The 13,083-nt window shown below is 29.8% G+C and overlaps 2 protein-coding genes across 3 annotated transcripts; one reads left to right on the top strand and one right to left on the bottom strand.

The window, feature by feature from the left end:
- Positions 1-1,933: 1,933 nt before the first annotated feature.
- On the bottom strand, positions 1,934-2,902 carry LOC122593904 (organ-specific protein S2-like). Of its 2 annotated transcripts, XM_043766360.1 has the most exons (3): positions 2,817-2,902; positions 2,508-2,661; positions 1,934-2,432 (listed from the first exon to the last, which is right to left on the bottom strand). In XM_043766360.1, the coding sequence occupies exons 1-3, from the start codon at positions 2,862-2,864 to the stop codon at positions 2,134-2,136; spliced, it is 501 nt and encodes a 166-aa protein (XP_043622295.1). In that variant the 5' UTR covers positions 2,865-2,902; the 3' UTR covers positions 1,934-2,133. The 2 variants fall into 2 exon arrangements, with proteins under 2 accessions (XP_043622295.1, XP_043622294.1); XM_043766359.1 differs by having other exon boundaries at positions 1,934-2,661.
- Positions 2,903-5,915: 3,013 nt separating this feature from the next.
- On the top strand, positions 5,916-7,392 carry LOC122592668 (BURP domain-containing protein BNM2A-like). The gene is made up of 2 exons (XM_043764952.1): positions 5,916-6,144; positions 6,360-7,392. Exons 1-2 carry the CDS (start codon positions 6,106-6,108, stop codon positions 7,182-7,184), a joined length of 864 nt encoding a protein of 287 aa, XP_043620887.1. The 5' UTR covers positions 5,916-6,105; the 3' UTR covers positions 7,185-7,392.
- Positions 7,393-13,083: the final 5,691 nt, after the last annotated feature.

Here is a 13,083-nt window from a genome sequence, read left to right as displayed (position 1 = left end):
TTTGGCTTTTCTGCTCAAAGCTCTAACAGATACGGGCGTATAATGGTATACTTGCCAAAAAAAATGAGTGTTTTTGCCAAATTTTTGTTGGTTGTATGTGGACGAACCCTATCTGAATTTTTTTGCTTTCCAGTGATGATTTTCCTTTAAATGATTAATATAAAGGACAAATGTTTGCCTATAATAACAAAATAAATAAATAATGATCACACAAACGATAATAATAAATATATAGCGGGATCGCAGGGGCTGAGCAGTTGAAATATATAACAAATATCATTATTCATGAGTATGCAACGGAAGCAAATAAAACCATGTAATCATATAATTGACCTTGAAATAGGATTAAGTATTACCTTTTAACGTAGATGATAAAGTGAAGAACTTTAAAGGATTTGAAGTAAATCCCTCCACGATCGCACACTAGACACCTCTTATATCGTATGCTAGTACCTTGATCACGAACCAAACAACCCTTTGTTTATACCCCTTTCATTTGAAACCCCATGTACTTCGAAATCCATGAACCGAAAACAAACTTGTAGCATAAAATCAAGTCACCTAGCGTTAATTATATGAAGGTTCATATATATATATTCGAATGATACAAGACCAAAACCTTTTAGAGGTTCGGCCAAATAGAAGAGAGGAAAAGAAGAGGATTTATCTTATGTGAATGAATGCTTAAAATCCTTAGGAGGTGTTTGGTAGGAGGGAATCATAGAGAATGAAAATGTAATAAATAATGGAAATAGTGAGAAAGAGAATGAGTATTTGGAAAGAGAATGAATTCTGTTGTTTGGTACCTACAGAGAATGAATACATATAAAAAATAAAATTTTAAATAATAATACATTTATTACATATAACATCTTCAAAAAAAAAAAATTTTTTTTTCCATTCTCACTAATTTATTTCTCTTTCTCCTTTCTCATTCCCTTTCTTCGTCGCAAACAAACAAGGGAAGTCTTTCCGATTCTCTTTCTCTCCTTTTCATTCCATCATACCAAACACTCCATTAGCTTTAAGTCTCTATTTATAGGGAGATATTAGGGTATAATGACTTGGTTAACAAGTCAATTAAGGCCTCTAATTGAGCCTACAAAAACCGGCCCCCCATTAACAATTAGAGTTCAACCCTAATTATCTTATTTCACATGTTAATCCTTCTTCTAATTAATTTAAATACAATTAACTCTTTATCTTTTTTAAATTAATGATTTCGTGATCAAACTAATTAATACTATATTACTTTAATATATTAATTAATAATATAGAGTTACCGTGTCATTTCGTGTGACCCCGTAGGCTTAAATCATTTCCAGACATACATTTATTTTACATGATTATATACTAACATGACACTAACATGAGGCTAACATGAGGCTCTTAGGCCTTAGAGTGAAAGCTAGGGGAATGTGCAAATCTAAAACAGTATTGTCATGATCATATGTCAAATTTATCTATTTTTCCAATAACTAAACGTTATATATTCTCGCAATTAAAGGGCATGATACACTCAATTCTCACCAATAATCAGCTTCTGGCTAATGGTCTTTTGATACACAAGAAAAATAAAAATATCTTTGTTTATACTCATTCCTTTTCATTACTCGAAATATATATTGCAAGGAACGAAATACTAGAGATCTAGAATATGAAATTAGTGTAGATGAAAAAAATTGGATCGTGAATTATCAAGTTTATGTTTTAATAACTACCAATGACGTTAGACACATTTAATTATTTCAGACTTGCAAATGTGTATAAAATTTACATTTTTTCATGCGAGAACAAATTTACAAATTATTTTAATTTCTTTTTAAAAGTATGAACAAATAGGGGTTAGTGGCTTAATGTTGTAGTGTTATTTCAAGATGAAATCAGTTTATGTAAAACCTAACTTGATCAACAAAAGCATATACTAGAGACGTAGATTAAGGAATGGAAATTTATACAAATTCATCCAACCGCAAGTTTACAAGACATGAGTGCCATTATTGTTATTTTTGTTTCAAAGTAATGACAAACTTCACAATCCATTACATGATTACAACACATCCCCAAGCTTTCTAATTTAACGATCGATATATAGAAGCTTAACACACGTAGAATGAAACATTTGGTCTTGGTTCAAGCGTTGTTTTTAACATAGACATTCTGTCTTGGTTCAAAGTCGTTTTGAGGCATCTTGGCACCCTTTGAGTTTTCATCATCTCCATATACAGAGCCGTTTGGTCTTGGTACAAAGTCTTTGTCTAATGAGGTCTTCTTATCTTTTAAATTCATACCATTATCATAAACAGAGATATTCGGTCTTGGTTCAAAGTCGTTTTGAGACTTCTTTGCACCCTTTAAGTTTTCATCATCGCCATATACAGCCCAAAAGTTTGATCTTGGTTCAAACTTTTTGTCATAGGAGGTCTTCTTACCTTTTAAATTCATACCATTATAATAAATCGACACATTTGGTTTTGGTTCAAATTCTTTGTCAGTTTTTTTCTTACCTTTTAGACCCGTATCATTGTCATAAGCCTTTGCCAAGTTGTCACAATCACTTTTCTTCATGGGGACAGCGGATACGGAAGTGCCTTGGACAAGGGAGTCTTGCATATAATATTCTCCAGGAATTATCCTACCATCTACAATATTGATCGCAATCTGTTGCGATTCGTATGAAAAATAGCACATTAGAAGTTAGAACAACAACTAGAAAATTTATATACAGAAACATATATTAATTGCACCATAAGATTATTAATAAAAATATATAATAATCAAGCATATTAATAATTTTTTTTATTCTATTTAATTACCATGATGAGTGATATGACCAGAGTGAAAAAGATAGGTGACGACTCCATTGGAAGTCAGTGTGCGTCTTCGTAGTGTGGTTAGTGAGTGAATGCAATGGAATATATGGTGGTTTCTATTTATAGTGCCCTTTCCTAGCTTTTAGATATTAGATTTTGTGATATTTTATAAGTGAATAAGATTTTTGTTTAATTAATTATATATAGCTTAATTATATTTGCAGCGATAATAACTGCAAATAGTCTGATTTAATTACCAAAAGTCTGTCAGGATACCAGCCGCCTTATTAAAATCGAGAAGGGATGGCTGCTTTCAAATAATTACGAAAAAAAGATGGGATGTGTTTCACAGGAGCCAATTATTGTTCACTACATCATTGATGGCTTGCTTTAATTAGTATATCTTCTGATTTTTTCCTAAACTTACAAGAAACTCTCTGTTTTATGTTTCCTTTCAAGGGCCCTTTGGTTTTATAGAAAAATATTGTTTATTTTCGTACCATCTTTAGAATGATTCATCATTTTAGCATATTTTTGAATACTTGTTTCTTAACAATCATGGCTCCACATTTGGTGTATTTCGTAAGTTAGGACTTAGGAATAACCTTTTACCTTCAACCATATTAAAATCGTAGTAGGAATTCGTTATGGCCGAGATTAAGGTATAGTCACAATAATGGTATCCTTAAGATCCAAAAGGAGCTGCTAGTAATTTTATCTCCCATCTTTTATTTTTTGTGTGGTATACGATGTCTTAATGGGATTGTTGTAAACTACGTGCTTTTGGTTATTGTTATTATTGGTGGTTATTTCGGGGGTATGGAGCCCTAGCCCCTAGGGGCTTAGTTTGAGTTTGCATAAAAACACCGTGAGGTGAAAATAAATGACGACTCGTTTTTTTTATGTATTAAATCACTAATAATTTACGTAAGTTTTTCATTCTTTTCACAAACTTAACAATAATGTGAGACTCGGGGGTTAATTCATTGTGTAGTTGGTTCGTATAGGATATTGGTGTATGTAATTCGATTCTCTAACATCTTGTTGTTAGGTGGCTATTTATATAATATTTCATATTTGCTAATAAAAAATGAGATAAGCAGCTCCGCAATATTAAGCTTTACATTAACCCCTTCCGTGGAGATACCTAACCTACGTCGTAAGTACGACGCTTGGCCCCCATGGCTACCATATTATACAACCGTCATTCGGTTAAACGGATATATAGTCATTTCCATATACTTATCTAAATCTCGATATATTAAAAAATGATATCTTCTGCTCCCTGAAATCTCTTCGCAGTACGCACGGTGTAGGCCAAATTCCGGTTAAGAATGCTATAGGGTAAATTCGATGGCAAGTTTTTGTTAACCCACGTATTGAGTATGTGTCACACTAGTAGCACCCATAGGAAAAACGCAAAACAGATATAATTATGTAATGCTTTATCCAAATTCCAAACATAAGAAAGAGAGGAGGTTTTGTGCGTGTTCTGAAAACGGTATTAGGAAAAATTCTTTAAGAAAACCAAATTAAAAACCAATAAAAAATAAATTTCGAAGGTGACAAAATGTTAAAATTTTATAAGGAAATTTTAAAAATTGATAAAAAATTTAATAATACATGACAAAATCTAAAATTTGTAAAAAACATTGGTCCCCTTGCACCCTATATAGTACCGCTCATGTGTTCATGTAAGTTTCAAAAGAGAAAAAGGAAATAGAAAAAATAAAAGATAGTAGGATGTTTTTTTTTAACCCCGATTTTTATATCATAAATGAAAAAAAGATAGCTCAAGACGAGCTCTCTATAAAATTATAATGTCAAAAGGAGATTTGATAACCAATCATCCCATCTAATACTTGTTTTGCGATTCCTATATATACACGTATCAATTAAAAGAATAGGAACGGATATAATCAAAACTATCGCATAGTGAAATACTAGAAGACTCAAAACTATACACGTATACCAATTAAAAGATAGTAGGATGTTAAATATCTATGAGAAATTAACATTACTTTCATGGTGGGTTCCTTTAATTTAGAATCAAAATAACGCAACATGATTTATGTCATTTAAAAATTTCAAGATTAGTAAGATTAATAGATGGATCAAGTAAATAATAATCGTAATATATAGTGTTAATAAAAAAATGCCCCTTTGCTAAAAACATGAAGCCCAAATTATAAATTTATCACACATTAAAATGTATTTTAATTTTTTAGGAGAGAAAATGCCCCAAATTTGGGGTATATGAATTGAATATTATTTTTCCGTTTCTGTCCGTTAACATTAAATCATTCAAGTTCTTATAAAATATTTATATCATATTTTTACAATAGTTTATCGTCGCTCGGCTCTCACGTTTCATTAACGTCAACATCATCCCGTCGCATGAGGGTAATCTATTATTATAATACCCTTTCATTTTAAACGTATCAATTTGATTTTTTGAGTTTTTACTGTTAACATTGATCATAAATTTTTTGTTTGTATTGTATAAAACATTTAATATAAATTATATAAATTAAATGAGTTCTTAGGTCGCGTTTGGTTCACAGATTCTGATGGAACTTGATGGAATTGGAATGAGATTTCATTCCTTAGTGTGTTTGGTTGTTCAAAGATGAAGGAATATGATTCCATTGGAATGTAAACACTCATTTATTTGATGGAATCTCCATTCCTTGAGGGTGGGAGAAGAAATCTAATTCCATTCGTCACTTGAATTTTCAAAAATTTAAAAACATTCCGTCAAATTTCATTTCTTCAAATTCCAATTTCATTGAAAGATTTCATTCCTCCCAAAAACATTCCGTAAACCAAACGCACCCTTAATGTATATAATATTGGTATAAGTTAATCACTATTATATAAAACAAGAAAAAAAAAGTAGAAAAAAAATATATAACGGGATGGAAAGGAATATTATTTTTCGATCCCATCCCCTCACGGTAAACTGTACTACGCACTTTTACAAAAAAAATTTTGAACGACACGCACTTTGCAAATGGACAAACAAATCAACCTCTCAAATTTTTGTACTACATTATTAATCTTATCAATTCATCATTTTTAATATTATACTAGTGAATTGAAGCTTGTTTAACATGGAATTTTCATTTTCATTTTCATTTCAATAGATAAGGTTTCTGCCATAAAATTGAATTTCTATCTACTTATTTTCATTTCTCATCCAAACCTTCCTCCATTTGATGTGTAGTATAGAAAAGGTTTCATCCACCTCGTTTATCAATTGAAAAACACCCTCACACTACAAGTTACGCCCATGGGCTCTAATTGGGTTCTTTTCCTTATTCTTACGCTGGTAATTCTCACTCTTTCAATCCTGAATCGCTAAATATTTTTCATTTATAGATCGGATAATGATAAAACCACAACAAACTTTTGTCATTTACATCAGTTGTCTGCTTCATACAGTTATACATATTGCAATACCATGCGTCTACTTGTTGTAAAAGACACATAAATGTTGTTGTAGATTTATCATTGACCCTTGACATTTTCTTGAGCTATATGCAGATACTTGCAGAAGGAGATGGAGCTAATGTCATAAGACTCAATACCATGGAAAATAATGATCATGATCTCAATCATCATCATCATGATCATATGCATCAACATGATCATGGCCATAATCCATCTTCCTCAGATAAAAAAGACCCTCAACTTATGGTTTTCTACATGTTACAAGATCTAAAAGTAGGTGAACTTATGTCAATCCACTTCCCAAATAGACACCTTTCCTCATCCCAAATATTGTCCAAACAAGAAGCAAATAATATCCCTTTTTCGTTTGCCGAATTCCCAAACCTCCTTCGGTTATTCGGTTTTTCACAAGGCTCGCCACAAGCCATAGCCATGGAAAGCACACTCAAAGAATGTGAAGTCAAGCCCATTAAGGGTGAGACCAAATTTTGTGCAACTTCAATGGAATCCGTGCACGATTTTGCACAAAACATTTTTGGACAAAATACTCAATTCAAAACTTTGACCACACACCACTTCAAAAATCCGCCAAGTGGACTTTTACAAAAATACAAAGTTATTGAAATCTCACAAAACATACCTTCACCAAAATTAGTAGCTTGTCACACCATGCCATACCCATATGCGGTGTTCTATTGCCATAGCCAAGAAAGCGAAAACAAAGTGCTAATGGTGTCTTTAGAAGGCGAAGATGGTGATTTGGTCGAAGCATTGAGTGTTTGTCACATGGATACGTCTCATTGGAGCCCGAACCATGTCTCGTTTGGTGTCCTTGGAGTCAAGCCAGGAACCACGTCGGTCTGCCACTTCTTTCCTAGCGATCATTTCGTGTTCATACCTACGTCCGCAACGATATGATTCGTACGATCCTTTAATTATTAAACATGTAAAATAAAAGACGACGGGTTTAATTAGTTCACGACCTTCGTTTGTGATCATAAATTACAATTTGTCTAGGAGATCGACGTCCCATTAGTTATCCTAAACTTGGCCGTGTTGTTGGATATATTATTGTTGTTACTGTTTTAATTTTTAAATATACTTAATCAGATGTTTGGTTTGTGTTTCTTTTTTTTTTTAAGTTGAAGTTATTACAGAGTAAAATAACGCTAGCTATTGTCTATATCTACGTGAAACAATCAAATTTGACGAAACCATATCTATATGCACACGCAGTTAAAAACGCGCGGTTAAAGTATTTTAAATATATATACTACTGTACCTGTATAATACGGTGGTAGTCTTTGCAACGACAGTGTAATAGTGGGGGCGATTCTTAGCGACGGAGGCGGCGTCGAGTAGTGTAATTAGTTACTGATATAGAAGTCATTTTTGTAAATGGTTAATGGAGATATTTTGAAAGATAAATGATTGATAATGTAATTTAATTATTAATGTTAAGTGGGTAATGTTAATATAAAAAATTTAAAGGGTGCTATATGTAAATATTATACAAATTTTCATAAATAAGAAGCTATTTTTTTAATAATACAGTATAGATTAATGGTTAATAAACGGAATAAGAATTTATAAATAGACAAATAGAAAATAAGAAAAAAAAAAAAGGAAAGATAACTTAAACGTAGAAGATGAGTGTTTTTAGGTGGGGAAAACACTCATTGTTTTTCATTTTTGTTTTCCAAAAAAAAAAATAGAAAACAAAAAACACGTCTAAATCATAGTTTTTCAAAAATATTTTACATTAAAACAAAAAACACTGTTTTCCACTTTTTTTATTTTAAATTAGAAAACACTTTTTTGTTGTTTTCCACTTATCATATTTCTTTTTCTAAATGTTGGAAGTCTCAAATTGTTTTTCATTTCCTAATTATATATATATATTGCTGGTAGAACAGAGAGAAAAAAATAAAGTTGAACTTTTGATCTGGACCACTGAAGTTAGTTTTACAAATCAATCTGGGCTCTTGAAATTAAAAATCTAGATATGATAACTAATTAATTATACTAAATGTGTAGTTTATATATATATATATATGGTAACATGTTTAAGATTTATTTCGTCTTTTTCCTATCTCTCATTTGGCAACGTTTTAATGATTTTTTTTCTTCTCATTTTTAACCCATTTTCAAACATGTCGCTTTTTATAATAATAAAAACTAGCTTAATATTCGATGAGTGACCAGGTTAAACGAATAATTATGTAACTTACAATATACGAAAGTTGCATTAGGGTTAGTTTATCATTATGAGTTAGAAAATAAAATTTAAAAAATTAAATTCAACAAAAAAATAAAAACATTTTTAAATTGGTTGGAATTAAAACGTCGTAATTTTGAACCATTTTTAAAACGGGTTGTCAATGTCATTACACAACCATTCATTTCTATTCAGTTTTCACGTACTCTTTATTTTCATTCATTCACTCTCAACCATATGATGGTTGTTCTCGACGGGAAGGTCTCGTCGGAGATGGTGGCTGACGGGATGGGAAGGTTGATGTAGATCTTGATAATTAGACAAAGATGAGAATGTCACATCTTAGCTATAAAATACCATCATGAGCATAATGATATCAAAAGTGTATTTGTCTTTTTGTTTGTTTAGGTGGGAAAAAAAAAGAGGATGGTGAATCTAGCTATGATTAGTGGTAATATTTTGTTATTCAAATGGAAGAGGTAAAATATATAAATGTAATACAAATTATTAAGAGTTTATATTTGAACAACAACAAAAACTAAAAAAATGATTTTCTAATTAATTAAAAAATCATAAAGTGATTTATTTAAGGGGGGGGGATATATTATTAGTGTTTTTCTTAAGAAAAGTGAACAAGATAGCCGTGAAACCTAAATTTTAAAAGATTTTTAGAGGTTATCAGGATAACTCACTCTACGAGTCTAATCCATTATTTCACATCCATTATTTTTGTTAGTTTTATATTATTTAGAATATCCATATATTTTTTTTATTAATTCAATCATATTTACTGTCATATAGTTTTTTACAAGATATATTTATTAAGATTTTTGATTTTAAATTTTACAGATATATAATAATGTTTTAAATTATGTGGCCTATATATATTTTTCTTTTATATAGATAAAATACAATGTAATGTTTAGAAATATACTTAACATGATGTTTTAATCATCTATAATGTATTTTAAAAGTTTATAGCAAGTTATTATATAATTTAAAATTTTGTATGAAAGAGTAAATAACTTTATATAGAACAACAATTAAAATAAATATAAGTATAATTATCTTTGGTTCGAGTTAATGGGTTCGGAATACCGGTATATAATTATAATTATAATTTAAAATTTCTCAACCAAAACCTGTAACTCTGTCAGTTCGTTAACAGAAACCCAAGCACCAACCAACAAAACTAAAGTTTACGAGTTAAATGGTTTGGTGGGTTGATTTCAGGTGATATGGTTGGTGGTTGGCAGATTGATTTCAAGTAAATGGGTTGTGAGTTGTCTGATCAAATGAGTTGATGGGTCGATTTATTTTAATTTTTTTTATATAACTTAAAAATATTTTTGGGTCGACGGGTTGATCTATTAATCCAAAAGGTCAACCCGACCACGACCCAAAAACTCAAGTTGACAGATTACTGGGTCGAGATTTTACAACCCTAACCCAGTTTTTCCAGGTTAGTTTCAAGTCGAATTTCATATAAGATCGAGTACATATATAACCGACTTCATATATGTTACACCAAAAAAAATACAAGATTTTTTATCTTAACATATGCCCGTTTTCATAATAAATTTCAATATTATACTATAAGACGTATATTTTTCGCAATGTGTGATATATTACTAATAAATTTAGTTGGTAACCCGGTCACCGACCGGGTATTAATCTAGTTTTAAATGCGTGCGTTTCAAAATTTTCATTTATTTTTTGGAGATGAAAAATTCATTTCATTTTCTAAGAAATTAAAAATGGTAAACTAAAAAACATGTTGCACAACTAAACACACACTTAACTTTTTTCTCTTTTCCTTTTTTATTTTAAATCTACCAATATATATATATATATATAGATAACAATGTGTTAAATTCATTCCTAAACAAACAATAACCCTTGGATGGATTTCATTTTTGATTTAGAACCATTAGATTAAATTTAATTATTTTATCTTTTATTAAATGACAATATTAATACTTATACTTTTTATAACTATACAAAAAAATCTCCCTTTATATTTAATTTACATTTTTTGATTTTTCATCACAAATTTACAATTTTTACCCAATAATTCTAATATAATTTATTCAATAGATTAATAGCTATAATATATATCCTAATAATAAAATAATACTATCTTATATCTTATCCAATAGAATAATAGTTAATATCATATATAAAAACAACATAAAATAAATTATCAAAAGTATTATATGATATAAAAATCCGAATGACATCGAGATATTTGTGATGACATAGATAAATAATAACTTTTAACATTGAATAATTTATTTAATCAGTAAAACTTAATGAGCAACAGAATAAAGTGAAATTGAATATTTTAATTTGTTAACTATTAATTAAGAAAATATATAGTATTTTAGATATATATTTATAAGTATAAAAATATATTTACCCGCGTATTACGCGAAACAATATTCTAGTATCTATACATAGTTTACCAAATGTACTAATTGGGAACTAGTCGACCCAAAAGTTGCTAAAGGTAATAAGCGAAGCCGATCAAATATAATATGGGTTCATATTACAAACAAATGATGCTTTTTTTTTTCGTAATTATATTATCAATTTACTTTTAATGAATTAGTTTATATTATTAGTTTTTTTTTTTTTAAATATCTCTATTAACATTTTTTACATCAATTTTATTTAAATTTTATATTATTCGACGTCATCATCACCATTACCAAGAGTCGCCACAAGCATCAATCACGCCATCACACTTGCATATTGTACAACCCTTTGGTTTTTATCAAACGTATATGTGAAAATTTAGATACGAGCTATACCTTCCTTAAACATTTTCTAGTGGCATTCTAAGTAGCACCGAAACGATACGAGAACGGAAAACGGCAAAACTAAAAAATTTAGGATACGGGTACGGCAAAGATACGGCAATAAAAATATTAAAAAAATATAAATTTGTTTGAGTAAAAGAAACTTGAGAGATTAAGTATAATTATATATATAATTTTATAATATATGCTTGATTGTGACCCGCTGATCATAGATTGAATTTTTACTAATTAATTTTGGAATAAAAAAAGCTTGATGGTGATCTCAATTGTATATTTAGATGGTTTGTGTTTAAGGGTATGTATAGTCGCAAGATGACAGTCGTCTTTGGAATACAATAAACTCATTGAAACCCTAATATTAATTAGATACGGTATGGAAACTTCATAGAAATGTTTTGGTATATACGGAAACTTCAAGGAAACGTTTCGTACGAGTTTCTGTTCCCATGGAGTTTCCTAAACGGGTACGTCTACTTGTTTGGAGTTTCGGTGTATCATAGGACTGGCATTCCGTATCCTAAGAATCAATTACAAGCATTCAATTTATATATCTTTTCTATGCTTTGGCCGCTTTGACTCCCAGACTCCCAAGTTTCTCATATACCCGAAGACTCTCAACTCTTCAATGGGCCGTGTTGGTAGCTTTTAACGGGTTCTGTAACCTTGGATATTTGTAACTAGGTGGTTCACATGTCGCCCGTTGGGCGGCGTCGAGTTTGAAGCGTGTATTCATATCTAGCCGGATGTTTTTTACGGTGCCGGTTAAAAAGAATGCAAAAAGTTTAAAAACTTTTCAAAGGAAAAATTATAAAATTACAAAAAAAAAAGTCGTAAAAAATATGTTAAAAAAAAGAGAAAATGTTAGCAAAAAAGAGTACAAAAGTTATAACAATAACCAAAAAACCTTTAAAAAACAAAATTGGTACAAAGTATTATAGAAATTGTAAAAGAAAACCCAATATAAAATAATTATAAAAGCCTTAAACATAAATGGTATAAAAATATATGTATAATTTAGAAATTCAAAAACTCAAAAAATGAAAAAAAAAAAAAAATGGGAGGTTTCAAACCCGATACCTTCCCTTCCAAAGGCGGAGGTCTCAACCACTTCACCATTTAAGTTTCATGAATTATAGTTGTTAAACATATTATATATACTGAAAATACAGGAAAGGAAAAAACTACTGTTCACATTCTATTCCTATATTATAGAAGGTAATACAAAGTAAATGGAGTAATGAAACTTCTTTCTTTAGATTCATTTATAGTATTGAACGTTTAGAACAAGCTACATATATTATAATATAATTGTAGAATGTATACTAATTTTTGGAAAGAATGAGAAATTTAGTAAATACACAACTTGCAAACACAAAAACATGTTTCATGTGAGCTACTATTACCCAATGTATTTTCATGCACTAAATTATATAAGGAAAATATTATATGATGTTAACATCATCGAACTTAAATGATATTTACTCACAAAGTTACTTACATGAAATTTTTATATATGTCAAAAAACCTTTCATGATTTTCATGGTTTATAAGAGTAACATGATCTAACTAGATGATGTTAACATCATTTAAGTTATTCCCTATTTACATAATACATGGGGTCGTTATCTACTTATCTACATAAAGGACAGGAACATCTCATGTGGATTACTCGGACTGATTCATATACAGAAAATCAGAAAACAGAATATTTTAAAGGTGAAACACGATCATATATGACAATGTATGTAACATGGGCTCAGAGAACACTATTTTAAGT

The sequence above is a fragment of the Erigeron canadensis genome, chromosome 3 (genome assembly GCF_010389155.1).
Source record: "Erigeron canadensis isolate Cc75 chromosome 3, C_canadensis_v1, whole genome shotgun sequence".
NCBI classification, from domain to species: Eukaryota; Viridiplantae; Streptophyta; class Magnoliopsida; order Asterales; family Asteraceae; genus Erigeron; species Erigeron canadensis.
Note: the sequence above shows the minus strand (reverse complement) of the source record. Positions and strands in the feature narration are given on the sequence as shown.